The 25,864-nt window shown below is 45.1% G+C and overlaps 1 protein-coding gene across 3 annotated transcripts in view; it reads left to right on the top strand.

Moving 5' to 3' along the window:
• The first annotated feature begins 3,123 nt into the window (after positions 1–3,123).
• OPTN (optineurin) overlaps positions 3,124–25,864 on the top strand; it is a 38,008-nt gene continuing 15,267 nt past the window's right edge. For 2 of the 3 annotated variants that reach the window (XM_029953325.1, XM_029953323.1), the window contains exons 1-6: positions 3,124–3,319; positions 10,956–11,132; positions 11,778–11,980; positions 16,238–16,420; positions 18,653–18,726; positions 21,258–21,392. In XM_029953325.1, the coding sequence (XP_029809185.1) occupies positions 10,967–11,132; positions 11,778–11,980; positions 16,238–16,420; positions 18,653–18,726; positions 21,258–21,392 (761 nt within the window). In that variant the 5' untranslated portion in view covers positions 3,124–3,319; positions 10,956–10,966. Of the gene's footprint in view, positions 3,320–3,653; positions 4,230–10,955; positions 11,133–11,777; positions 11,981–16,237; positions 16,421–18,652; positions 18,727–21,257; positions 21,393–25,864 lie in introns of those variants that run through there. The other variant, XM_029953324.1, reaches the window with a different exon arrangement.

Raw genomic sequence — 25,864 nt, 5'->3', positions numbered from 1 at the left:
GGGCAGAGAGAGAGGGAGACACAGAATCCGGAGATAGGCTCCAGGCTCTGAGCTGTCAGCACAGAGCCCGACATGGGGCTCGAACTCACAAACCGTGAGATCATGACCTGAGCCAAAGTCAGACGCTTAACCGACTGAGCCACCCAGGCACCCCTGAAATGTCTTAAGTCACGGTGAATTGTAACCCTTGATATAAAACAACATATATAACCCTGCCTCAAACCTCCTCATTCTTTCTCCAGAGCACTCTTTTCCTTGTGAGGACTATATATCCAGAGCAGCTGTCCTCACTTCGACTCAACTAAGGCTCTTTTTTTTTTAAACTATTTTTTAATGTATTTATTTGGAGGGGGGGAGGGCAGAGAGAGAATCCCAAGCAGGCTCCACACTGTGGTACAGAGCCTAGTGTGGGGCTCGATCTCACAACCATGAGATCATGACCGGGCTCAGTCAGCCGCTTAACCAACGGAGCCACCCAAGCACCCCCTTTTCCTTTTTATTTCTTTTAGATACCAAAAGTTTTGTTCATTTCGCTTTGACACACACCACCTGGCCTCTCTTTCCTTCCCTCCAGGACACCTGGGGTAGATCGTGTATTTACTGAGACTGGGCTTTCTCAAAAGACAAGAAGAAAGGCTGTTTTGTCCAAGAATCCTGCAAATGCCCTTTAGGTAGAAACGGCAAAGAGACAAGCTGCCTTCTCCTAACAGAGGGGGTGAGGGGGGCGTGGGGAGGAACACAGAAGAGCATGAAACAAGTGAACATCTCACTAAATATCCTGCCACAGTGCTTTGCACTCACCTACCACAAGACCACATCAGTGAACCGCTAAAAGCAAGTCATAATTTTAGTCTTCTTATCTACACTTAGATTCCATCTATTCACGGAAGTGTGCGAGGAAGCAGGCACCACCTAGGACTCAGACTAAGAAACAGAGAGGGCTTTAACACCAGCAATAGTAACCGCGGTTGGCGCTGTGCACTGGTGTTAGTTTCACACGGTTTAGCCTTTAACCCTCACAACGGCCTTAGGCAGTAAGTGCTGTAACTGTTAAGTCCCTTATTGAAAGCCTTTGGTGCAGCTCCAGTTTCAGAATTCTGATTTGGTGGGGGGGGGGGGGGTTGGAAAGGTGATTTAATGTATTACAAAGTATGTCATTTATGCAACATAACTTCCCAAGAAGGTCTAATGCAGGTCACCTGGATGGCTCATCGGGTAAGTGTCGAACTCTTGATTTCAGCTCAAGTCATGATCTCACGGTTTGTGAGTTCTAGCCCAGGATCTGGCTCAGCAGTGGCATCATGGAGCCTCCGTGGGATTCTCTCTCTCTCTCTCTCTCTCTCTCTCTCTCTCTCTCTCTCTCTTTCTCCTTCTCCCCCTCCTCCCTTTGTGTTCGTGCATGTGTGCTCTCTCTCTCTCTCTCAAAAATAATAAATAAACATTAAGAAAGAAGAAGAAGAAGGTGTAAAGCAAATCTCCTACAAACTGAAAGGCTTTGGGTCCCCAGAACTTTTTGGATTTTATAGATAAAGAGAATGAGGCATAGCAAGGTCAGGTAACTTGTCCAAGGTCACACAGCTAAGAAGTGGTAGGGGTGCGCAGTGCTTCAGAGGCCCCTTCCTTCACTGCTGAGAAAACCACCTTGACCACTTTCTCTACCAGAAACTCAACTCCAATCTTCCTACTCCCCAGCCCAGTGCAGCCTGTGTATGACCTTCCTCCCGCACCATCCCGCCCCCAAATTCTCTAATACTCATTTTGTCTCACCTTAATAGGATGTAAAATAGTAGAAAGAAACCCAGTGGGAGTGTGACTCACCCCGGGCACCCCTACAGACGCAGGAGGCACACTTGGAAATTGCATGTGGGGCCAGGTACTGACTTGCTATCCCTCTGCCCAGGGATGTGAAAGAGCCGACGGTCCAGAAAGTGAAACTGAATTCTTCCGAGATGCCAGGAGAGGGCGCGACTGCCTTTTCCTGTTAGGATTAGGATTTCCGCCCCTCCGCACCCAGGTTTCCCCCCCACCGAGGTTTCCTTCCTTCCAACCAGTAGGCTGCGTGGACTCCCGACCACGTGCTGCCGTATCCCTGCTGAGCAGCGTCAGCGCCTTCATTCCTACATCAAGTTCTTCCCCCGTAAGCAGTCCTTTTTTTTCTTGGTTAGAGGTTAGGGTTAGGGTTAGTGCCTGGTATTTTGCAGTTCGGAGATGCTACCGAGAATAAAACCCCAGACTTCTTCTGGGGTCAGGAGTTACAGGTTAGGGTATATGTCTGGCATTTTAAGTCCTTTTTGATTTTTGGCACCAACCTGCTCTCAGACCCTCTCCTTTCTCGTCTCCCCTCCTCTCCCTCTTCCTCTCCACTTCTGTTTTCTTGTCTTGCATTGGGTCCCGTTGTGGGGGTACAGCCTGCACCAACTTGACCTCGCTATCAGCTGCCTTAGGTGTCTTGTGTCTGCGTCCTTGCTCAACCCTTCTTTCGGGGTTTAGGATGCAAATTATTGTGGTTTTTCCTTTCTCGTCTTGTTTCCTCCCTTTTAATTCTATCTAATCCGGAGGCATCTTCCCTCCTTCGGTGCGGTAGATCAATGCTTCTACTTCCCCCAAACAGTCCAGGTCAATCCTGTAATCCACCTCAATCATTCAAACGTCACCAGTTGGCCTCTTCCCTAGGAACAAAGGGCCCAAGAAGCATCCTGCAGGTTTTGTCTTTAATTAAAGGTCTTTTTTAAGGGCAAAGTTGGATGGAAAGTCAAGCATGCTCAGTTAACTATATCTAGATGTAAAACTTTTAAATAGAAATCTAGGTTTCGATCCAAGGATGCCTGGGACCGTCCTCCTTTTTCGGTCCACCCCCTGCGGCTCCAGCGCAGAAGACTGCCTCCGCACACTTCCTTTAAGGATTTATCCAAATGAGCGCCGTCGATCACGGTAGCCCACTGCTAGGGTAACCCTCGTCATTTCCCGGGGCGGGGGCCTGGACCTGCACGAGCCGCGGGGCTCCGACTCTGCGGGAGAGGGGCGCGCGCGCAGGAGAGGGGAGGGGCGTGGTCTTCGGGGGCGCGGCCTCGGGGGCGGGGCCTCGGGGGCGGGGCCCGGGAAATTCCCGGCAGAGGCGCGGAGGCCGGCGCGGCGGTCAGCTGAGCGGCGCTGGGCGGGGTCGCGAGGTCGCAAGGCTGCCGGAGGCTCCTCGAGCGCCCACCGCCACCCCCAGCCGGTCCCCTGGTCGGCGTCTGCATCCGGGTCCGGAGCCCTCCCCCCCAGTGGGCACGATGCCGAGGAAGGCGTGACCCCGAGAGAGGCCGGAGAGCGGGCGCTGGTGAGCGGGGACAGGGGGTGGGCAGGGGCTCGGCGAGGCGGCGGCCCCCTTTCCGCACTGGAAGCTGTTCCGGGGGCCCCCTTCCGTGCGACCCCGAGCCTGTGGGGGTGTGGGTGGCGAAAGGTCGGGCGTCCCCTCCCCTGGGAGGGTTTCCAGGCCCGGGTGGAACCTGACCTGGTGGGAAAGGGCGGCGGGGCGGCTCTCCCAAAGCACCCTCCTTTTTTACCGGCCCGGCTGGCCGCAGGTGACTTCCTCTGTAGGTCACGGAGGTGGTTTTAGGATGACATCCTCCCGCAGGTTGGGAGCCAGCCAGATGGGAACCAGCCAGTTCCCCATAATGTGGGCGGTGGTTAAAGGTAACGTTTGAGAAACGAAAACTACTCTAGCTTTAGGACATAGCCCAGGAACACTAAGGAACAAGTGACCTTTCTCCAAGGCAGTGGGACTCCTGAACAGCCGTTGTGTCCAGGAGAGCTCGTGTGTGTAAACACACATAGCTATGAATACTAGTCGAGGCTGAGAACCCCAAAGGAATAGTTCTTCCTGTCGAAAAAGTGTAAGCTGGAGGCAGAGTAAACACCGCGAAAGAGAAAACGAAACCCAGATTCTGGTCTGGCCTCTTCACCTGGAAAGCTGCTGTTTGGAAACGTATGCCCCGGAACTGTTGAAGGATGAGATGGAAAACAGAGCCGTACTCCAGTAAAGTGGTGTTAGGACCTCGAAATCCTCAGATCTGGTTAAGCAACACGGCGCTGTTAACATAAGAACCACTCCCCCTGCCCCTGCTCTTTGAGGAGGGAGAGAAGAGCTAGGCAACCCTGGCTACCTAACAGGACATGCCCGGTTTGTACTGGGCGGGGCAGATCCTGGAGCAGAGGCTGAGGCTAGAAACTGTCCTGAAATGAACAAAGTAAGTGAACTTTAAATACTGCCTGGAGAGACAGGACAGTGACTGGAATCTTCTGGGTGACTGTTTTCTGTTTCTCTACTGGGCCTGTTTTTAGTGGTTCTTTGTATATTATGTACAACATTGTAAATATAGCCTTTTTGGGGGAAAACCGATCTCAGGCTGTGTATTATGCTATGGAATCCAGTTAAACCCTCCAAAACACAAAAACTCTATTCTTGAAGGGAAGGGAAGCAAAAATAGTATAGAAACAGGGAGTGGAACAAACCATAAGAGACTCAAATACAGAGAACAAATTGAGGGTTGCTGGAGGGGTTGGGGGGGCTAAGTGGGTGATGGGCATCAAGGAGGACACTCGTTGGGATGAGCACTGGGTGTTATACGTAGGGGATGAGTCACTAGAGTCTACTTCTGAAATCATTATTTCACTATATGCTTACTAACTTGGATGTAAATTTTTAAATAATAAATAAATAAATACTTTTAAAAAAGGAAACTTACTGTAAGTACAAAAAAAAAAAAAGCCAACTTTATCCTTGAAACGAATTGGCTGCTATATTACCTTCCTACAGAACCCTCTCCTTTACATAAGGATGAATGGGTATTTTCTTCTCCAAGCCCTGCTTTTTCTGAATTTTATAGAGACTTGAACTATTTGAGATGTTCTTTGTCATCTGTGGGATTAGTGAATTCAAATGAAAAAGAAGAGATTAAACTGTTTTTAAAAAACAGTTTAGTTTTCACTTTGACACATAGTTGAGGATTGAGTAATAGAATGTGTCTTACCAAATGACATCCAGATAACTTTGGGGGTAATATAAGAAGTAGGACTAATTTTCAAAGCAAGTTTTAAAAGTTGAGTTCAGGAATCTGGGAATGAGTGCCACGGAGCTGTAGAAAAACAGGTAATACTCACATGCTGGCTTTGTCACCTGCAGAGCAGAAAGTGTTTTATGAGTGTTAATCCTTAAAACACCTCATTACGGTGTGTTTTCATTTCATTTCAACAAACATTTGCTGAGAGCCTGCTGTGTGTTGCCCCCAAGGAAGAATAAAATAGAGACCTTCACTGAATTTTGACGGAACATAGACTGGCATGGGCTGAGGATAGGACTTTGCAGTCAGGGCCAAGTGCTACGAGTACTTGGAGGAAAGAACAGTTTGTCTGTCACAGACCTCTATTTCAGCCGGACCTCCAGCTGTCTGGTGGGTATTTGCCAGGGCAGGAGTGGGAGCAGACATTTTGCGGAGAGGAGAGAAGAGTGAGAAAAGCAGAAAAGCAGATGAAGGCAGGGAAATGTGAGCTATTCAATGTGCCTTGGGTGCAAGTGGCATGGTGACAGGAGATGACACCGGTGGGTGAGTGGGGGACAGACTCTGGAAGGCCAAGTTTTCCCCAGTCGGGAGTTGGAACTCTGTCTTGTATGGGAAGGGTTTTAAGCAGGAGGGTGGCTTTGTGCTGGAAAATAAACCAGGAAGGTAGTGGAGTGCAGTGGAAAGAGAGAAGTCAGACCATGTGGGAGAGTCTTCAGCATGGGGACACAGTGGGGGACAAACAGACCAAAATCTGGTACTTGGACAAGACAAGAAGGGCTGGACCTAAGCTGGCAGGAATCAGGAGGAGTACAAGTGCCAGGACCTGGGGACCCATTAGACTCGGGGGAAGGGGCAGTGGAGAGTCAAGGACGACTCCCAGGGCCCTGCCTTACGTGATGAGGTTAAACCTATTTCCACTTTCTGTATGTTAGCAAATTCCAAAATCGGAATACCATTTCTGGCATAAAATGTGAAGCTTCTTTCTCCCCCTTATTAGGATACATACTTCGAACTCTTTTTCCAGGGTCATGATGGTTTTGGTTGATGCAGTCGTGGGTCCTTAGTCCCTTTGTGATCCCAAACCAGAATTTACCAATAGCCACCTATTGTGTCTGATCAAGAAATGGGTTTTCACTGTTTTAAAATTAATTTATCTATGTGGGGATTAACCCTGTGAATGCTTATTCAGCCAATTTGGAACCTTAGCCATACCGGGTAAGGGCCTGGACTGCCTCTGGGTGATGCTCACTGGTCCAGTGTCCCGTGCGTGGAAGTCAGTCCTAGGCAGACTTGTGCTCGATACAAAATGACTTTCTGATGATAGGAACCTTCCTGTAATAGAGCAGGCAGTTGCCTGCTAAAGTCATTGCTCATATTTTCTGTCATTGAAGTCTTTCAAGGCTGCCCTGTATGCCCATCTTCCATGGAAATCAGACAAGACATTCTTGCTCTGAATATCTGGAGGGGATCGTCTGTAAGGCCAACTCAGGAATGAGGTTTAAGCTCGTGCCCATCATGCCCACAAAGTCAAGTCATTGCTATAATTACTTGACCTCTGGAATTAAAAATGAGAATACATTTAAGAATTCAAATACCAGATCTGGGACTAAAATCTAGGAGATTTTGCTCTGATCATCCACTGTCCAGTAGTTTGCCTTCTTCCTCATTGGTGGAATCCTGACAAATCCTGTACTAAATTAATTTGCCCTTCTGGAGTTAAATACCAACCTTGCTTAGAAATGACATGTTTCAAAAAATAGTTACAAACTGAGAGGGAGGGAGGCAAACCATAAGAGATTCTTAAATACAGAGAACAGACTGAGAGTTGGTGGGGGAGGGGTGGGGGAAGGGGGAAAATGGGCAACAGGCATTAAAGACGACACTAGCTAGAATCAGCACTGGGTGTGGCATGTAAACGATGAATCACAGTAATCTGCCCCCAAAGCCAAGAGCACACTGTATCCACTGTATGTTAGCCAACTTGACAATAAATTATACTTAAAAAAGAAAGAAATGACAGGTTTCAGGGCACCTGGGTAGTTCAATTGGTTAAGGGTCTGACTGTTGATTTCAGCTCAGGTCATGATCTCACGGTCATGAAATTGAGCCCTGTGTCAGGCTCTGCACTGGGCCTGGAGCCTACTTAGCATTCTCTCTCTCTCTCTCTCTCTCTCTCTCTCTCTCTCTCTCTCTCTGTGTCTCCCCCCCCTTCCTCGCCCTCGCCCTCTCCCCCTGCCTTCTCCTTTCCCTCCCTCCCTCTTTCCCTCTTTCTCTACTCCTCCCACCTCCACTCACACATTCTCTCTCTCTCTCTCTCAAAAAGAAAGAGAAAAGCAACACATTTCAGTGGTGTCTGGCTGGCCTAGTTGGTAGAAAATGCAACTCTTGACCTTGGGGTCATGAGTTCAAGACCTGTATTGGGCATAGAGCTTACATTAAAAAAATGAAAAAGAAAAAAAAGAAATGACACCTTTTAAATCCAGATTATTTGGATTTTGATGGGAAAACAGAAAGAAATTCTGTTATTAGATAGAACCTTGGAATACACGGCTTAGTTCCAATTTCTATAACCTTTGAAGATGTGTGCAGGAAGTTATAATGCATCTCTGTGTTTGGTGTTGAAGACTTAGAAAATTCAGCTTTCTCTAACAGGTATTCTGCCAATAGACATTTCACATGGCACTGTACTCATAACTCATAATGATGCCCCCACAATACTCTAAAATCATAGGGTACGCTTTGAGGGTATGCTGAAAAGGAATTAAATTGCTTTTAGTAAACGTTTGGTGATGAGTATTTACATGCTTATGTTTGGCATACATGCTAACTTCTTATTTATTATGACATTTGAATTATCAAGTCTTTCCTAACAATGCAGGATAAAGAAGAGTTTGCTGTGATCGGTTAGAACAGATGTATGTATTAGTGAGGTAGGGTGGCGTGGCCAGAAGGGTGCAGGGGTGTAGGAGGTGTTGGATGGTAGGGCTGGACTCCAACTCCCTAGAAACTCAAGAACACTTTTCCTGGACTTTTTGAGCTGAAAGCAACAGTACATGATCATCATTTGCTAAACAAGTCAGTAAATCATCGTAAGAGTCACACATCTGCTTCAGGTACCCAGTGTTTTTTTCTGCTGTCCCCCTTTGTGGGAGGCAGAGGCAAGATGGCGCCTTGGCAATCCGCCCAAGCACATGACAAAGTATGGCCCGCCTGCCTCTGGTGTACCCGCCTCCCAGCCAGATACCGCGATAAGTGTATGACCAATGCAAAGCCATGAAATTGGTTAGCCCTGTTGCTGTCAGCCAATCATGAGCGGCCGCGTAGCCTGTACGGTACATATATAAGGGAGGGTGCTTTGCGCAAGGAAGAAGGAGGAAGAAAAGAACCAATAAAAGTCTCTGCAACGAATCCCGGTGTCGTCAGTTCTTCAAACTGCGGGCAGTTTGAGCGGCTCCGGCACCCCTTAGCATAACCCTGCTTTTTTCCTTCCTGTCCATGTAAAATCTGGGCAACCTGAAAAAGTTAGAACCACCACCACCAGTTTTAACGTTATAAGAGCTGTGTCTAAAAGCTTGGTAAAGGAAAGTCAAGGAGGAAACTACCTGAATACTTTTCGAGGGAAAAATCTTTTCTCCCTTCCCCTGCCCACCCCTCCCCTTTTGACTCCCTTTCTCTCCCCTAGAAAAAACCATGAAGGAGAAATGTGTGTACAATAAAATGAAACCAAGCACACCTCTAGAGAACTGCCTAGGGACTTTTTAAAAAAAAAAATCTGTGAAATGTTTCCATTTACTTTTTTCCCCCTAAATGCTGGTTTAGTTTTGAGAGAGAGCATCCCCACACGCACAAGCAGGGGAGGAGCACAGAGAGAGGGTGACAGGATCCTAACTAGGCTCTTCGCTGACAGCAGACCGCCTGACGTGGGGCTCAAACTCGTGAGCCATGAGATCATGACCTGAGCTGAAGGTGGACGCTTAACCGACTGAGCCCCCCAGCTGCCCCTCATTTACTTTTACAAAGTATAATCATTCCAGAGCTGAGCAAACTGAACGTTGACAAGCAGATGATACACATTGTGAGGATTTTATCTTTATGGCTCTTACCTAGAATTTTGGTATTCCTCTGTTATTTAGGAAAAACCCGTGTTTATGAAATGTGAGCTCCGACCTCATACTGTGCAAAAATGAATTTTACGGAAAGCCAGAAACTGGCATTCTCCAAATTGTTTTTGTTCAAATTATTTTATCCAAATTATGGGGGGAAACAAAAGCAGTCTGTTCCAGTCACCGAATGCCAAGAGCACACCTCTCTTCTAAATGCATGAGGATACACGAACTGTAAATACGTTTTAAAGGCTCACAGTTGAACAGTGTGCTTCGTCAGTGTTTTCCCTTCATAAATTGCTGTCCTCATTAAAGCGAGGCTTTAAATGGCTGTGCAGGGGAGGAGCCAGGGCCTGCTGGCCTGTCTACAGCTTCCTTCAGATGGAAGGCAGGTCACCAGGCTCTCGGGTCCAGGGGACCTCCAGAGGACCCCAGGCCTTGCCTCCTGTTGGGATGGGGAAGAGGCACCCTGTGTGTCTGGCTGCATTTTAATAGATGGTCGCCGCAAGTGTGCGTAGATGTCATGATGCAGTGATGTATCAGAGAGGGTGCGCTTAGCCTTCTGTGCCGTCCGCTGACCTTGGTAGTGACTCGGTAGTTGTCGTGAGAAGGCTTATCATCATCTGCATGAAGCGCAAAGAAGAAAACGTTTGCCTGTAGCGTGTAGCCAGTTGTTAGAAGAGATGCCCGTGTTTGCCCAGGTGGTGGGACATGTATAAATGGACCTCGGGTACACTCGTCTGTCTATTTATGTCCACTTGACCCCTCTACAAAATAAAGCGGTGTGCTTAGAATTTTCTCACAACATGCAGCCAGTAAGCAGGATCTCTTGGTCGCGTAAGTGTGCTCTGCAGAACTATTGAACGCAGAAGCCTAAGTAGTCAGCAGCATCTTCACTGTAGTACAGGACTGGGTTTTGGAATCATCGTTAAAGCTCGGTGACACTCTTATTAAGTGACCTTGGAAGAGCTATAAAACCTCTGTTAGCTCAGCTCCGTCTCCTGTAAAATAGCCATCTAGCTGAGTTTTCATAAGGATTAGAAACTGACATGTCTGGTGTGGTGATTCAGCACATAGTAAGCATCTAGAATACATTAGTTCTCTCTTTTCTCCTAGCCAAAAATACAGGAGCTAAAATACAGAGATTTTTAAAAACAGCTTAGTGACATTATAATTCACTTTCTGCGCAGTTCACCCACAACAGAGAGATTTGAGCTTCAAAGATTTGCACGGGAAAACCAATTTAATGATATTTTACCCATGGCTGCAAATACATGTTTGAAGCCTTCATGAATCCCTGTGCCCTAGTTATCACAATGTCATGCTCTTCCCTTCCTCCCCATTTCGCCACTCCTCGCTGCCCCTACTTACACGGACGCACGTGCACATGCATACACACTGAAGCTAGCACATAGGTTTTTTGTTTAAAGGGAAAAATCAGGCACCTCTGTGGCTCAGTTGGTTGGGTATCCGACTTCGGCTCAGGTCACCATCTCACCGTTGGTGAGTTCAAGCCCCACGTTGGGCTCTGTGCTTAAAGCTCAGAGCCTGGAGCCTGCTTCAGATTCTGTGTCTCTGTCTCGCTCTGCCCTTTCCCCACTCACTCTCTCTCGCTCTTTCTCTCAAAAAGAATAAACATTAAAAAATATTTTTTTTACATAAGAAGAATCAAAAATGTCCAAAATCTAATTGGAGGGAAGTACACAACTTCCAGAAAATTCACCGTCAATTGCCGATGGGTTTGCGGGGCTCACAGGGGCCCCTTGCGGAGGAAAGACAGCTCTCTTCTCAGCCTGTGACTTTTCCATAGGTCCTTCTGCCATGTCTCACCAGCCACTTAGCTGCCTGACTGAAAAGGGGGACAGCCCCCACAAGACCACCGGAAATGGGCCCCCCAACCTGGCCCACCCCAGTCTGGACACGTTCACACCAGAGGAACTGCTGCAACAGATGAAGGAGCTCCTGACTGAGAACCATCAGCTCAAAGGTGAGCGGCCGCCGGCCCCGGGTCGCTCCGTCCACCCCGGCCTTCATGAGCCGAATCTCTCTGCCAAAAGCCTTGTTGATGAGCTCCTTTCTCCCCATTTCACTACCTGGAGAAAGAGCCCCGAGTGTAGCTTTGGGTAAGGCTAAAATTGCTTCCGTTTGTTTACTTTGGGATGCAGGTGGGAATTAAAAGCACTTACATACCTCAGGGAAATGGCACAATGACATTCAGTCTGTTTAGGAGGAAACAGGGAGAAAGGCTATTATTATTCCAGAGTTAGTCCTAAACATGCTCTTGTTCACAGAGAGCGTCCTAGTGGCTCAGGCCGTGGCTTCCGGCAGGATCGGTGTTCACACCTGTGCCCTACCACGTGCGTGGTAGTGGAGACACCCAAACCAGCTCTGTTTTCTGGAGCCTTCAGAGGACTGGAAATGCCATTAGACCACCCCACCCCCCCCGCCCGCCGTCCTATCTGGAAGCAAAAACCACTCAACCTTGGTACAGTCTCTTTCCTGCCCACCCTGGGGCCCAGGCCAAGCACAGCTCCTTTAGATTCTAAGCTACTTGGGGAGGGTGGTCTGGAGGGAGATGGGATTTGTCAAGTCAAGACTGATGCATGACACTCTCTCTCTGAACTCCCTACAGAAGCCATGAAGCTAAATAATCAGGCTATGAAAGGGCGATTTGAAGAGCTTTCAGCCTGGACAGAGAAACAGAAGGAAGAGCGCCTGTTTTTCGAGACACAGAGCAAGGAAGCCAAAGAACGCCTCACGGCTTTGAGTCACGAAAATGAAAAATTGAAGGAAGAACTTGGAAAACTGAAAGGGAGAACAGAAAGGCCCCTTGAGGTGAGCAGACCGATCTGTTGTGATTTTATTTTCTTTACATAACATTTAGAGTAACCTCTTAGTCGTCTAGACTTCTGGATGAAAACCTTTTACAGTTCAGGCCAGACAAATGTTTTGTATCATCTTGAAAAAATTGGGGTGTCCAGGTAGCTCATTCAGCTGGGCATCTAACTCTTGATTTCGGCTCAGGTCATGATCCCAGGGTCGTGGGATTGAGCCCAGCATCAGGCTTGGCGCTGACAGTGTGGAGCCTGCTTGGGACTCTGTCTCTCAAAATAAAAGAAAGAAAATACTGTTCTTGATGAGAAGGTTGGTTGCAATTTCAAGGGTCGTCTATGATCTCTTTTGGGGCGAGGAAGTTTGTACAGCTTTGACCATATTAGTTATAGTCAAAAGAATGTTCTAGTTATAAATCAGTACTTTGTATTCATTGTAGACGGTGTAGGACAACCTTTGCCTAGAACCACCAAGGGTTAGCTTTCAGTTTATGTCTTTGATATAAAACTGCATTTTAAGAAAATCTGTGACTCAGGGGCACCTGGGTGGCTCAGTTGGGTAAGCGTCTGACTTTGGCAGAGGTCATGATCTCACCATTTGTGAGTTCAAGCCCCGCATCAGGCTCTGTGCTGACAGCTCAGAGCCTGGAGCCTGCTTCCAATCCTGTGTCTCCCTCTCTCTCTCTCTGCCCCTCCCCTGTGTGCACACACTCTTTTTCTCTCTCTCTCTCTTCCTCTCTCTCTCAAAAATAAATAAACATTAAAAAAACAATCTATGACTGGGAAGTTTTGCTTACCAGTCTTGTCCTTTCCCCCAATCTACCATAAAGATTCCTCAATTTACATTTTATATTTACTTTTGAAAAATGGTGTGACACGTCATGCTGTGGCCGGCGGCTATAGGGTTGCCATGTTGTCATTGACCCAAAGAACCGGAGAAAAGTGCCCATGGGCCAGGAGTGGATGTTAAAGATGTGAGGGAAGAAAACAGGATGTATCAGAACACACTTGAAGCATCTGCCATATTCGAAGGCTCACTGGATATTATTCATTGGGATGGACATCTGTTCTTCACTTTCTCCCCAACCGAGAACTTAGCGCCCTCTGAAGGATGGAACGCGGGTGTGCTGGGGAGGATGGAGTCCACACATCAGTGATTTTCCCTTACACACCTCGAGCTCCGTTGATCTCTGATTTCTTGGGTAAAGAGTGCAAAGAAAGAAAGATACGGGGAAGAAAGTAACAAAAAGGGGACAATCTGGAATAATCTAAAGAATGAAGAGTTGTTGAGAGAAATATTGTGGTTTATGTCAGTGCTTTATTCCTTAATCCCTGCTCACGGGACGGTGTGGATGTTCTGTTTTCATAAACTGCATGTGTATGGGAAGTGATTCGTTGCTGATAAGACTTTTCACATCTCATGCTCCAACTTGTCTTACAGTTCAAAGAACATCAAGTCACTTCTCTGGGGGAAATCTCTCAAGTGTCAAAATATTTTCAAGGTAGGATGCTCTGAAGACACGGTCCCTGGGATATACGAATATATTTTCTACTCTCTGGAAGAAAATATCTTACACTGTTTTTCTCTTTGGTCTTTTGGAATTTGAGCTGACAGCTGGCATCAGCCTGCTGGGGCCTATAGCCCTGAAGCTCAGAAAGAAGCTTCCAGAGGCAGTTTGCCCACTTGAAATCGTCTGCCTATGGGCTTTCCTAAAAAGTCCCAGTATTGGGAGACAATGAGAACAGAGGCTGGAGCTCTGGACAGCTTCTTGCAATGCTGAAGATCAGATGAAACAAGCTATAAGCAAAACTCAGAAGTGAGTCCTTGAGACAGAGGACTTGGGTGCTTGGACAGAGACACAGCTCTTTAAAACCCTTGGTCATAAGCTTTCTCTCCCCCAAAATCTGCCTCCCAGGCCGGCCTCTTGCCTCCCTGCCTCTTCTTTGATGTTTTTTTTTTTCGTGGACCAGTTGAGGTGATTTGTAAAATTTAGGGTCTCATTTTCCTGACTTAAAGCTCTCAAAACCTCTGACTTTTCTCACTCTTACCGACCCATCCTCACTGCTGGTTCTCCAGGGAGTCCCCTCCTGCCACCAGAGCCTCTCACGTGTTCTGTGCCACACCAGGAAAGGGAGTAGGGAATTTCTTTTGGAGATCTGCTTTCTGATTCTCAGGGTGAGGCTGAGGTGTTAATTTCTGTCCAATTTCACAGAATCATACATTATAATCATCTGTACAGAAAACAGCCTTTTCTTAATTGTACAGATTGTGAGGCAGAGGCCATTAGGTGGATATTTCTTCTAGGATTATAAAATGGCATGTTAGCCTGGGGAGACTTCCAGGACAGCAGGATGGAGACATGGTACAAGGTAGAGCCATTGTACTGCATGAAAGTCAATGGCAGGTGCTTAAAAGTGATACAAGACACTAACACATGATGGAGTTAGGTTGATCGGAGAGAATAATATGTGTGCATTCTAGTCCAGGAAGGGAACGGAAAGATTCTCAGTAGTAAAATGAAGAGCTTTAACATGTTATTTTACAAGGTGTCTTACAGCAGATCAGTAGATCAGAATTGCCTGAGGATAGTGAAGAGATCCTCACCATTGTGAAAAAGAAAGTTCACCTGACCCGTCTGAGATTCCAGGATCGTGGCCTTATATTTCTGGTGCTCAGACAGTTGGTTAAAACTCTGGTTTCCTACCCTTATGCCAAAGTGGTTATAGAAATCCGTTCCAGAAGGTAGCCTCAGAGAGGTCCGGCAGGAAAATGTGAAGACTCCCGATAGGGTGCGGCCTGGCCCTCACCTGCTTACTTCCTGGTTCCAGAGCAGGCAGTGCCTCTCCTTGGATTGTTTCCGTCCCTGCACATTCATGTTTCTCTGGGATGAGTCAGGGCTGAGAGAGGGCGCACAGGCTGGTAACCATACCTTTGAGCACCTTACTCTTCAGGTTCTCAGGGAGTCCTCTTCTCTCAGGCCCGTGGTGATTTCATGACAAGGGAGGGCTCCGGGGAAAGGAGGAACACAGTCTCGCTGGTGTGAGGCGCACTCTCGTGTTGCACATTAATCCGTTTCCCTCCACTGTCTACTATTTTGTGGACCAGCTGGTTTATCATCCGTACATATTCTTTCTGGTGCTCCTTTGGTTCTGCTAAGAGCCTCTGGGTCTGTTTGCAGTTCCTTAGGAAATCTGTCAGAGAGATTGTGTGTGTGTGTGTGTGTGTGTGAGAGAGAGAGAGAGAGAGAGAGAGAGAAAAAATTTTCGGATGTGTTGTAATTCTCTGATAATCTCAAGTGTGTATTTCTGGTGGTGCCATGTTCATGAAAGCAATGAAGGTTTCCTGAGGGAGAAACCAGAGAAGCCTATAAGGTCACAGCTGGCAGGGACCAACGAGACCATCTGCTGCCACCATCTTCCTTTCTAACCCAAGAAAACGAGGCCAAGACATTAAGTGAATCCACTCAGGGTGGCACACACAGCAGTTAGCAGGTGTGAACCAGAACCTGTTTTCCCTGCTCCCAGATACAAACACTGCATCGAAACACGGTTTCTCTCTTGTACCTTTGTCACATGCCATAACTACAGCAAGAGGAAAGCAACCCGTGCTTGATACTAGTGAAAGGTGAATATTTATTATCAATGCGTATACAGGACAGAATTTAATTTTTTTACCTTTGGTAGCAGCCTCTGAATTTTCAGTTTTCATTTCTCACCAGGCTTACTTTTGGCAACCTAAAAACACCAGTATTATAGCAATCAGCCTACACCCCCAGGAGAATTTTGGACCTTTTGTTGTCTTTGCCATTCATGTACCAAATAACGAAATGTCTTGGTGCTTTGTCTTCTAACTATACGTGACCAGTATGGGGGCGGGGCGGGGGGTCGCATTTGTGGGAGGAAAAAGATAAGAGGTTGATTCTGGCAGCCTTGTTGTGCTTACTTTCTGAGACTTTGGACTACATCTTACAAGCTTACCCTTGTCAAAAACTGACTGGTTATTTTCATATCAGATTATTCCACTGTGCTAGGAAGCCTTTATTTTTTGTCAGAAGGTTATTTTAATTTTCTATTTGAATATAATAAAATAAAATGTAAACTTTTCTATTTTAAATGTTATGTAGAAATACATCTCCAAGAAAAGGCTAGAATTTTCTGCCACAAAGCATAGTTGTCTTGCCATGGGGTGTGGGGACGCTTGAGTTTGATGACCAGGTGTTTATTTGATTCACTGATTCGTCTTGCTTCTCGTCATTTGCAGGACCCCACTGGGGACCCCAGCGTCCCCAAGGCAGAAGCAGACCAGGAAATGGAACAGCTGAAGACCCAGGTGGCCCGTCTTCAAGCTGAAAAGGCAGATCTCCTGGGCATCGTGTCTGAGCTACAGCTCAAGCTGAACTCAGGGGGCCCCTCGGAAGACTCCTTTGTTGAAATCAGGATGGCTGTAAGTGTCCGGGTTTTGATTCTGTTTTATGCAAATTACAAAACCTCACGTAGGCACCTAAATTACCACCGCGTCTTTTCAACACGCAGAAGCCAGAGGGTGGGGGGATTTCAGCATCAGCATTGCCAAGATAAATTGGCTCTTGATTTGAAGCATCACATAATGCTCGTGAGGGCTCTCGTAGCTGAAATGGAAAAATGTTGATTACCTTTTATGACAAAAGAGGTAGTTTGTTTTCTTCCCATTTGTCCCAACAAATCAGACATTTTGTGACACATCTAAAAAAAGAAAACAAAAGCCATTCACTTTTTCAGACCAGGTCCTTAGGTGTGGTCAGCATTGGCCTTCAGTGAGCAGAATCATGATCAGATGCAGGAAACTGATGGCTTTAAAATACCTTTTAATAGTAGAACTTTCTTCTTCAAATGAGCCTTACAAGGAACCGTAGTTTGTTAAAAACAAGAAGTGGAGAAAAGAAAGAGCAGAGCCACTGCGGTTATGGTTGAGGATCGACCTTGACTTCAGTCCTGCTTCTAACAGCAGCTGCCTGGGCGCCTCCAAGAGCGGAGTTTGAAGCCCACGGGGTCCGACGCATTTCTGTGGAACTGAAAATGCAGCGAGCCGAGGAGGGCAGTGACGTGGCAGGTGCCGGCCTCTTCCTGAGCACACGAGTGGCATCCATTGCAGCCACATCTGGGTGTGCACATGGTCAGGCCAAAGAGCAGGGCAGGGAGATGAACCACGGAGGGGCCTCCCCTTCATCGCTGCTAAAACAGATGGAATAGCAAGGGAGAAAAACACCTAAGGACGAAATCCTCTGTGATCCACACTGGCATTTTAGCTTCGCCAAATCGTACATCTGATAGAGGAAAAGAGACCGTGTCTCTGAGAGAGAAGAATGTCTCTTGGAGATAGGTAGTGGGGAGCTTGTAAAAGGCCAAACTTCTGGGTGTGTCAGAATTATTAGTGCATGACTATCTTTGCTTTTCAACTCATGTGCTGCCCTCAAGAGAGAGTAATAGGATGGGGAAATGACTCTCAACAACTTTGCCAAACATGCTCCCCAATAAATCTTTGGGTGCATTAATGGCAGTCAAAATCAGGAGAATTCAAATACCAAAAGGAGGGGTGCCTGGGTGGCTCAGTCGGTTAAGCAATCAACTTCGGCTCAGGTCATGATCTCATGGTTTGTGAGTTCAAGCCCCACATTGGGCTCCATCTGACAGCTCAGAGCCTGGAGCCTGCTTCGGATTGTGTGTCTCCTTCTCTCGCTCTGTCCCTCCATTGCTCATGCTCTGTCTCTCTCTCTCAAAAATACATAAATATTAAAAAAATAATAAAATACCAAATGGAAAGCACTGCCAGAGTAGTCTTCTTTCTGCAGAGGACCAAAGATTATGAAACAACTTTCACCTTCTGGAAGTAACTGGCAAAATTCAGGAAGTCCTGAGAGCATATCAGAAGTTTCTGTGTGAGGCTTCTTCCTTTAGTCCACATGGTTAGCGCAATGTATTCCTTCACTTATCTGATGAGTGACAGTTCCTTTTAGTGTAGACATGCTTTTCTTGTCTTGCTTCCGTAAACTGGAAAACACTGCCCAAGATTTAGGAAGAAAGCACACAACTAGAACTATCTAGAACTATCGTTGTGTATTTTTGGAAGATTTTCCTGTGAGTTCATTGGAATATAAATGTCTTTCAAATCATTTAACAAGCCTTAGACTTCTTGTTCCCTTAAGTGGCCCACGGTGTGTATGAATTTTTAATAGGAGCCAACCGTGTGCATTGTGAGCCTGGCCCACAGAAAGGAGCCTCTTTTTCAACATGGCTTGAGCGAGTTCCGACATTGTGCATTTTAAAGGTCTGTGCAGGGAAGGTGTGTGGAGTCATCACTAGCTCCGTGTGACCTTTATTTGGGAAAGAAGGGGACTGCCAAGGAGAAGGAGGAGATAGGCTTTCATGTGTTTGGGGTCAGGTTGTCTGTCCTGGATGAGAGACCAACCTTCACGCCTTGGCCCCAGATATTTATAATCCTGACAGGGTGTGCGGGGAGGGGGAGGGTAAATTTCCATTCCATTTCATGACCTAATTTAAACATCTCACATTCAAATGTTGGTAGATTCCTTGGGTTGCGTGCCATCAAAATTCTTGATCTTTTGCCTTTTTCTCTTCTGGTAATGCATTTGTCGCACAGACATATCATGTCAAATCTGTTTCATTTCTGCCTTGACAGGAAGGAGAAGCAGATGTGGCAGTGAAAGAAATCAAGAGGAGTCCTGGGCCCACAAGAACTGCTTCTCTTGACACGTATGTGAAGAAGGGCTAAGGCCGTCAGAGACACCCTTGCTGGGAGGTCAAACATGACGGGCTGCAAAAGTCAATTCTTGCTGATTTACACCAGGACCTTTTAAGAATGTTCGGTTTGAATAATATTTAATGTTGCAGCCCAAACTGGCAGAGATTAAAAACAACGTTGGGTGCCTTTGTAGGCTAACTCCCCTTCACCTCTCTGTTTAGAAGTGTTTCAGCTCTCATCAGATGAAAAGTGAAAACAAACTTGCTCTTAATCAAAAGACTCCTGTTTCCCAACTTATCAGTGTAGTTTGACCTGGACCAGGCTGTCCAGCTTGATATGGGGGGGTGTTACCATTTTCTCTTCCCTGTTCAGTCCGGAGTATAAGCCAGGGTGACTGATACTGAGTAACCTTCTCTGGTGATAACTGTTAGTGTCCTGAGTCACTGTCTTACCCACTGTCCAGAGGTCTTACCTGTGGAGTCTCAAGTTGACCTGTTGCAAGTAGATACAAGGAAGCAGACACCTTCAGTGTTGCGGGGAACGGGGCGGGGCGGGGGGGGGGGGGGGGGGGGGGGGGGGGGGGGGGGCAGGGGTGCGGTGGGGATGGGAGAGGGCTTGGCCAACAGGCTCCTGCATGTAGCACTCACCCAGAGCAGGCTGTTGGCCCATCCATCCTCTGTAAGCGTATGTTTTTATAAAACATGAAAATGGTTTGTTGTTGTTGTTATTGTTGCTTTTTGTCTAATTATGTCCCCAAGCCCTTGCACAAGGGAGAAAATAAATGTTAGATAAATTTCATTCATCCAACAGGGCAGTTGGCATAAATGAAAGTTCTCCCTGTTTTAGTTAACAGTTCCACAGCTTTCTCCCGTGTTGCTTTTTCAGTATCGTATCAAAAGACTTCCCTAAAAGTGGCGGGAAGAAAGAAAGCCCTTTTTGAAATTTCCAAACCACTTCCTCCTCATTTATATCCACCTGCCAAAGCCACTTCCCCTTTAAGGCCACAGGGTTTTTTTTTTTTAATACGATTTTATTTTTAAGTAATCTCTATACCCAATGTGGGGCTCAGATTTAAAACCTGGAGATTAAGAGCCACAGGCTCCCGACAGAGTCAGCCAGACGCCCCCAGGTGACAGTATTTGTCAATAACAGCTTCCTTGCCTTGTTTGAAAGTGTATTAAGGGGACAGTGGCTCAGTCAGTTAAGCATCAGACTCTTGATTTCGGCTCAGCTCATGATCTCACAGTTCATAAGTTCAAGTCCCATACCAGACCCTTCGCTATTAGCCCAGAGCCTGCTTGGCCTTCTCTCTCCCCTTCTCTCTCTGCCTCTCCCCCACTCATTCCTTTTTTTTCTCTCTCTGTCAAAAATAAATAAATGAACATTAAAAAAAAAAAGAAAGCATCTGGGTGATTCAGTCAGTTAAAGCATCCAACTTCTGTTCAGGTCGTGATCTCATAGTTCATGGGTTTGAGCCCCATGTCAGGCTCTGGGCTGACAGCTTGAAACCTGGAGCCTGGTTCAGGGATCTCCCTCTCTCTCTGCTCCTCCCCAGCTCACACTCTGTCTTCTCTCTCTTTCTCTCTCTCTCAAAAATAAATCAATATTTTTTAAAAAGTATATGAAGGAGTCAAAGATTAATTTCTGGGTTTGGAGTTTGAGCTTTGGAGTCAAGAACCGGGATTTAATCCTGACTATTTATGGGATGCGTGAACTTGGTTAGATGTCATGAGCATCGGTGCAGTCACCCAGGAAGTATGTTTACCACACAGGTGTTCCTGGTTTTGTTTGTTTGTCGTTGAACTGCTTCTTGATTTCATCAGAGTTTGAAATCAAGAAAAATATTTGATATACCAATAGGGCCTACATTTATTTCTCTGCTCTAATAATTTGAAATCAAAAACAAAAACAATTTTTTTCTTTTCTTTAATATTTTTTATTTATTTTTGAGAGACAGTGCGAGCAGGGGAGGGTCAGAGAGAGAGGGAGAGACAGACTCTGAAGCAGGCTCCAGGCTCTGAGCTGTCAGCACAGAGCCTGATGCCGGGCTCAAACCCACAAACCGTGAGATCACGATCTGAGCCGAAGTCAGACACTTAACCGACTGAGCCCCCCAGGCGCCCCAATTTTTTTCTCTTAACTTGATAATGTCAATCAGGAGAGAGGTCGGCGGTCTGCGTGTCACCAGGTGCGTCCCTGCTGTGCCCTTTGTATGACTGTGGTCCTCTGTGAGGCTGGTTCTCTGGGAAGGGCAGAGCACTGGAAACCGGGGCCCTCTCTGCTGCACGGGTCCTGTGGGCTCTGTGGTCTGACATTGTAGGCACACTGGCCATTTGGAGGAAGCAAGCATGTGCTTCCCAGAAAACATGGAGGAACAGGGCCGGGGGGCACAGGGCCAGCTGCATTTGGTCTGTAAAGGAGAGTCATTTGCAAAGTGTTCTGGGAAGCAGTTCCTTTAAGTTGGTTCCAGTTACATTCATAAATACTTTGACATTTTTGTTTCCTGATGAAAACCTTTTAATCTTTATGGTGCTCTTGGTAGGAGCAAATCTGCAGAAGGTGCCAGGAATCATTTGGAATTTGAGGAATTAACTGTGAGCCAGCTCCTGCTGTGTCTAAGGGAAGGAAACCAGAAGGTGGAGAGGCTTGAAATTGCGCTCAAGGAAGCCAAAGAAAGGTACGAAATAGGAAACTTGAAATATGCATACTTTGTTTTTTTAAGCAGCTTTATAGGGATGTGATTAAGATACCAGATAATCCGTCCACTTAAGGTATGCATTTCAGTATTGTTTAGAATATTCACAGTTACATAGACATTACCATATTATAATTTTGGGACATTTTTTTCCTCCAAATAGGAAACCCGTACCCACTGACACTGATTCCTCATTCCTCCCAGTAATCGGCTGTCCGTCTCCATAGATTTGCTTATTCTGCACATTTCATAGGAATGGAATCACATAATACGTGCTCCTTTGGGGTTGGCTTATTTTATTTAGCATACTGTTTTCCAGGTTCATCCATGTTGTTGCATGTGTCAGTTCTTCACTTCCTTTTTGTTGCCAAAGAAGTCAGTCCACCAGGGGGCTCGTCAACATTTTGTTTATTTATCCACTGGTGAACATTTTCGCTCCCACTTTTTTCTGGTTGTGAATGTTTGCTTTAAAGATTCGCGCAGAATTTTTGTGTGTGAACTTATTTTTGAATTCTCTGGGGTTATATACCCAGGAGTGGGATTGCTGGGTCATTGGTAACTCCGTGGTTAATAGTTTGAGGAAACACCAGACTGGTCCCCACATTGGCTACGCTGTTTTATGTGTCCACCAACAATAGATGAGGGGTCATTGTTTCTCCACACCCTTACTTATGCTTGTGATTGGCTGTCTTCTTGATTATAGCCATCCTCAGGGACATGAAGTGGTATCTCACTTTGATTCTGATTTCATTTTCTTAATGACTAATAATATTGAGCATCTTTACATGTTGCTCATTTGTATACCTTCCTTGAAGAAATATCTCTTGAAATCCTTTGCCCATTTAAAACAATTGGATTGCCTTATTACTGTGTCATAAGAGTCATTATATATTCTAGATGCAAATTCTTTATATTTTCTCCTATACTGTAGATTCTCTCTTCAGTTCCTAGGTGCTATCATTGGCAGCACAAACTTCTCTAATTTTTATGTAGTCCAATTTATCTATCTTTCTTTTGTCATTTATGCTTTTGGTGTTATATCTAAAGAGATATTGACTAATCCAAGTTCACAAGGATTCACTCCTATGTTTTCTCCTAAAAGCTTTATAGTTTTGGCTCATACATTTAGGTCTCTGATCCATTTTGAGTTCATTTGTGTGTATGGTGTGAGGCAGGCGTCCACTTCATTCTTTTGTGTGAAAATATCCAGTCATCCTACCACCAGTTGTTGAAAAGACCATCCTTTCCCTCACTGAACTGTCTTGATGCCCTTGGTGTAAATCAGTTGGCCATACCTGGTAAAGATTAATTTCTAAACTCTCAATTTTATTCCTTTGATTTATATTCTTTGCTAATACTACACTGTCTTGATTACTATAGTTTTGTAGTAAATTTTGGAATCAAGAAGTATGAGTTCTCCAACTCTGAAAGATTGTTTTGGCTATGCTGGGTTTCTTGTTTTTCTGTATATATCTTAGGATAAGTTTGTCGATTTCCGGGGAAGGGAGTGGGGGAGGGGAGGGGAGAAGCCAGCTGAGATTTTGTTAGGGATTGCATTAAATCTGGATTTCAATTTGGAGAGTGTTGCCCTCCTAACCATGTTGAATGTTCTGATCCTTGAAAGATAATCTTTGGACTTATTTAGGTTATCTGTGATGTATATCAGTGATGTTTTGTCATACACTACTTTTCAAAATTTGTTCCTGTTTTCTAGTCTTTTTAAGGACTGTTATACATGAAATTGTTTTCTTAATTTCATTTTTGGAGTATTCTTTAGTAGTGTATAGAAATATCACTGACTTTTTTGTACTATATCTTGATCTTGCAGCCTACAATCTTGTTAGAACTCCTATATTAGTTGTATTCGTTTTTTAGTGGATTCCTTAGGATTTTCTTTACACAAGATCATGTCATATACAAAGAGATAGTGTTACTTCTTCATTACCAACAAGAAATACTTAACTTCATATTTATTTTTCTTCCATTATTTTGCTGGCTAGAATCTCTAGCACAATGTCAAATGCACATTGAAAAAGCAGACATGCTGGCCTGGAAGATTTCATAGATGCTGTGTCAGGTTGAGGAACTCTAGTTCTAGATGGTTGCAATTTTTATCATGAAGGCGTTTGGATTTTGTGAAATGCTTTTTTCATGTCTATGGGGATGATTATATGGGTTTTTAAAACTTTTATTAATACATATTGTACTGATTGATTTTCACGTGTTAATAAACCTTTCATTCCTGGGTAAAAATCGTATTGGTCATGATGTAAAATTCTTTCGATATGTTGGTAGTTTGGATTGCCAAAATTTTATTAAGGATTTTTGCATCTTTATTCATAAGGAGTATTCGTCTATAATTTTGTTTTCTTGTGATGCCTTTGTCTGGTTTTGGTATAAGGGAGTTACCGGCCTCATAGAATGTGGTGTACATGTAAACACACATACACTTTGGGGTAAAATTCATCTACAGCATAGAGTTGTGAAGTCAATAAATTTCTATGTGCAAATGTGCTTTTTAGAAATAAAATGCTAAACCATGTAAGACACGGGAGAGGTTGCTCAATAGTTTCAGGGCTCCAGTGATTGCAACATTTAATCATAAATATAGTACGATATAATTAATTCTCTCAGAATTATAGATGGCTTGTTGATCATAAAATTCTAGCACTGCAAGAAGTACTTCCTGGAGTGCCTGGGTGGCTCAGTCAGTTAAGCATCTGACTCTTGATCTCAGCTCAGGTCATGATCTCATGGTTTGTGACTTCAAGCCCCATGTCAGGCACTATGCTGACAGCACACTCTGTCTCTCTCTCTCAAAATAAATAAACTTTAAAACAAAAACACCTACTAACTGAAGCAGTTAAAAATTTTAACTCTAGAAAGATCTTAAAATGTGAAATGTAAGTTATTTATCCAGATAAGGTTAATCTGGAAGACACACTGGCCTTTGTCCAGTGACTTACTTGATAACTCTTTTCAAGGGTATGGCATGCTGGCTCCAAATCCTAGGTTTCTAGACCATATGCTACTGCTGTCCCTTAGAAAATTTTGAAGGTTGACTTCTATGAGACTAGTGCCGTGTATTCTCATGGAGCAAAATATTTGTCCCATCTTTTAGACAAATCCCAAAAACATAGTTAACAGTGCACAGATAAATGAACAAATGAATGGATAGATGAATACACTCCTTTTACACCTCAATTATGACAGCTGATTTCAAAGGGAAGGAGTTATACGTTGAAGAAGAACTTCAACAGCCATGAGCAATCCGCATGTTTGTATTTTATAGGCATGTTTACCCTCCCATGTTCTGTACACCAGTCTCAGAAGTCAAGCGTAGCCAGTAATTCATCCTTAGCATGATTAGCTGTCATGATGGAGGTGGAAACTTAGGAATTTGCTAATTATACATCCTACTCATTCATACAATGTGTATATAATTCCTGCTTCCAAATTAATTACAGCCCTCTGTGTGCAGCTACAGCTCCTCATACCGCCCTAGGAAGTCATACCACCTTTGAGATGGCTGTTTCTAGTCTCCCCCTGGAGCACCTGTGAAGGGTCCCTTTCCCAATAGCATTGAATTTCTACTTTGTGAGCCAGCCTTCTCTCCGTATTTACCAACTGGCAAGTCAGTGATAGTTACCAACACTAGTGTTTGCTAGGTGGGTGTCAGGATGATGACTTCCTCCTAGCTAAGGCAGGACTGAAACCTGGACAGCCTGCTTTGGTTTACACACTCTATTGGATATGATGAAAACACACTCCAAGACCTAACACGTGTTTTTCTCAAACAAGTGAGTCTTCAACCATTTTCATTAATCATGAGAAATAAGGGTATATAAACAGTCTAAAATTTATTCTGTAGGGAGAGAAGCTAATAGGTCTTTCTTTCTTTTTCATTGTTTTCCAGGATTAATATTTCATGCAATTTTTGTTTTCTAAACAAACTTAAACTGACAGCAAGTAAGGAGGGGGGAAGTGTGTAGAAAGTGTAGCTCAAGAAAATCGAGAGGTAGCAGGGAAAGTCAGGCCAAGGTGAAAATTTGCCCTGGAAAATTAAGACAAGCTATAATTGAACTGTGAATCAGAGCCCTGTGTCAGAGGTAAATAATGTGATAAAGCCTCATCCGTCAACCCTGCACCAACTGGCCCTTAACCGGTTTATTTGGCCTGAAAGAGTACCCATGCAACCACTTAGGTTTGGCAATTTGCAATGGTTCTGACCATTTTGATGTTTCCCTCTATGCACCAGGCTTAAATTGCTACTAAATTTCCCCTCTGTTGTGAACACAGTCTGTTGACCTCCCACAGTGAAGGATGGAGATTTAACTGTCTTTCACCCCCTCATTGTCACTGCACACGGATGCTTCTTGACCTGGTTTACCTATACCACCTCTGAAATCAGCTATGTTGAAATTTAGTGAGATAAGTACTCTGTGTTGATGTTA

The sequence above is a fragment of the Suricata suricatta genome, chromosome 10, assembly GCF_006229205.1.
Source record: "Suricata suricatta isolate VVHF042 chromosome 10, meerkat_22Aug2017_6uvM2_HiC, whole genome shotgun sequence".
NCBI lineage: Eukaryota > Metazoa > Chordata > Mammalia > Carnivora > Herpestidae > Suricata > Suricata suricatta.
Note: the sequence above shows the minus strand (reverse complement) of the source record. Positions and strands in the feature narration are given on the sequence as shown.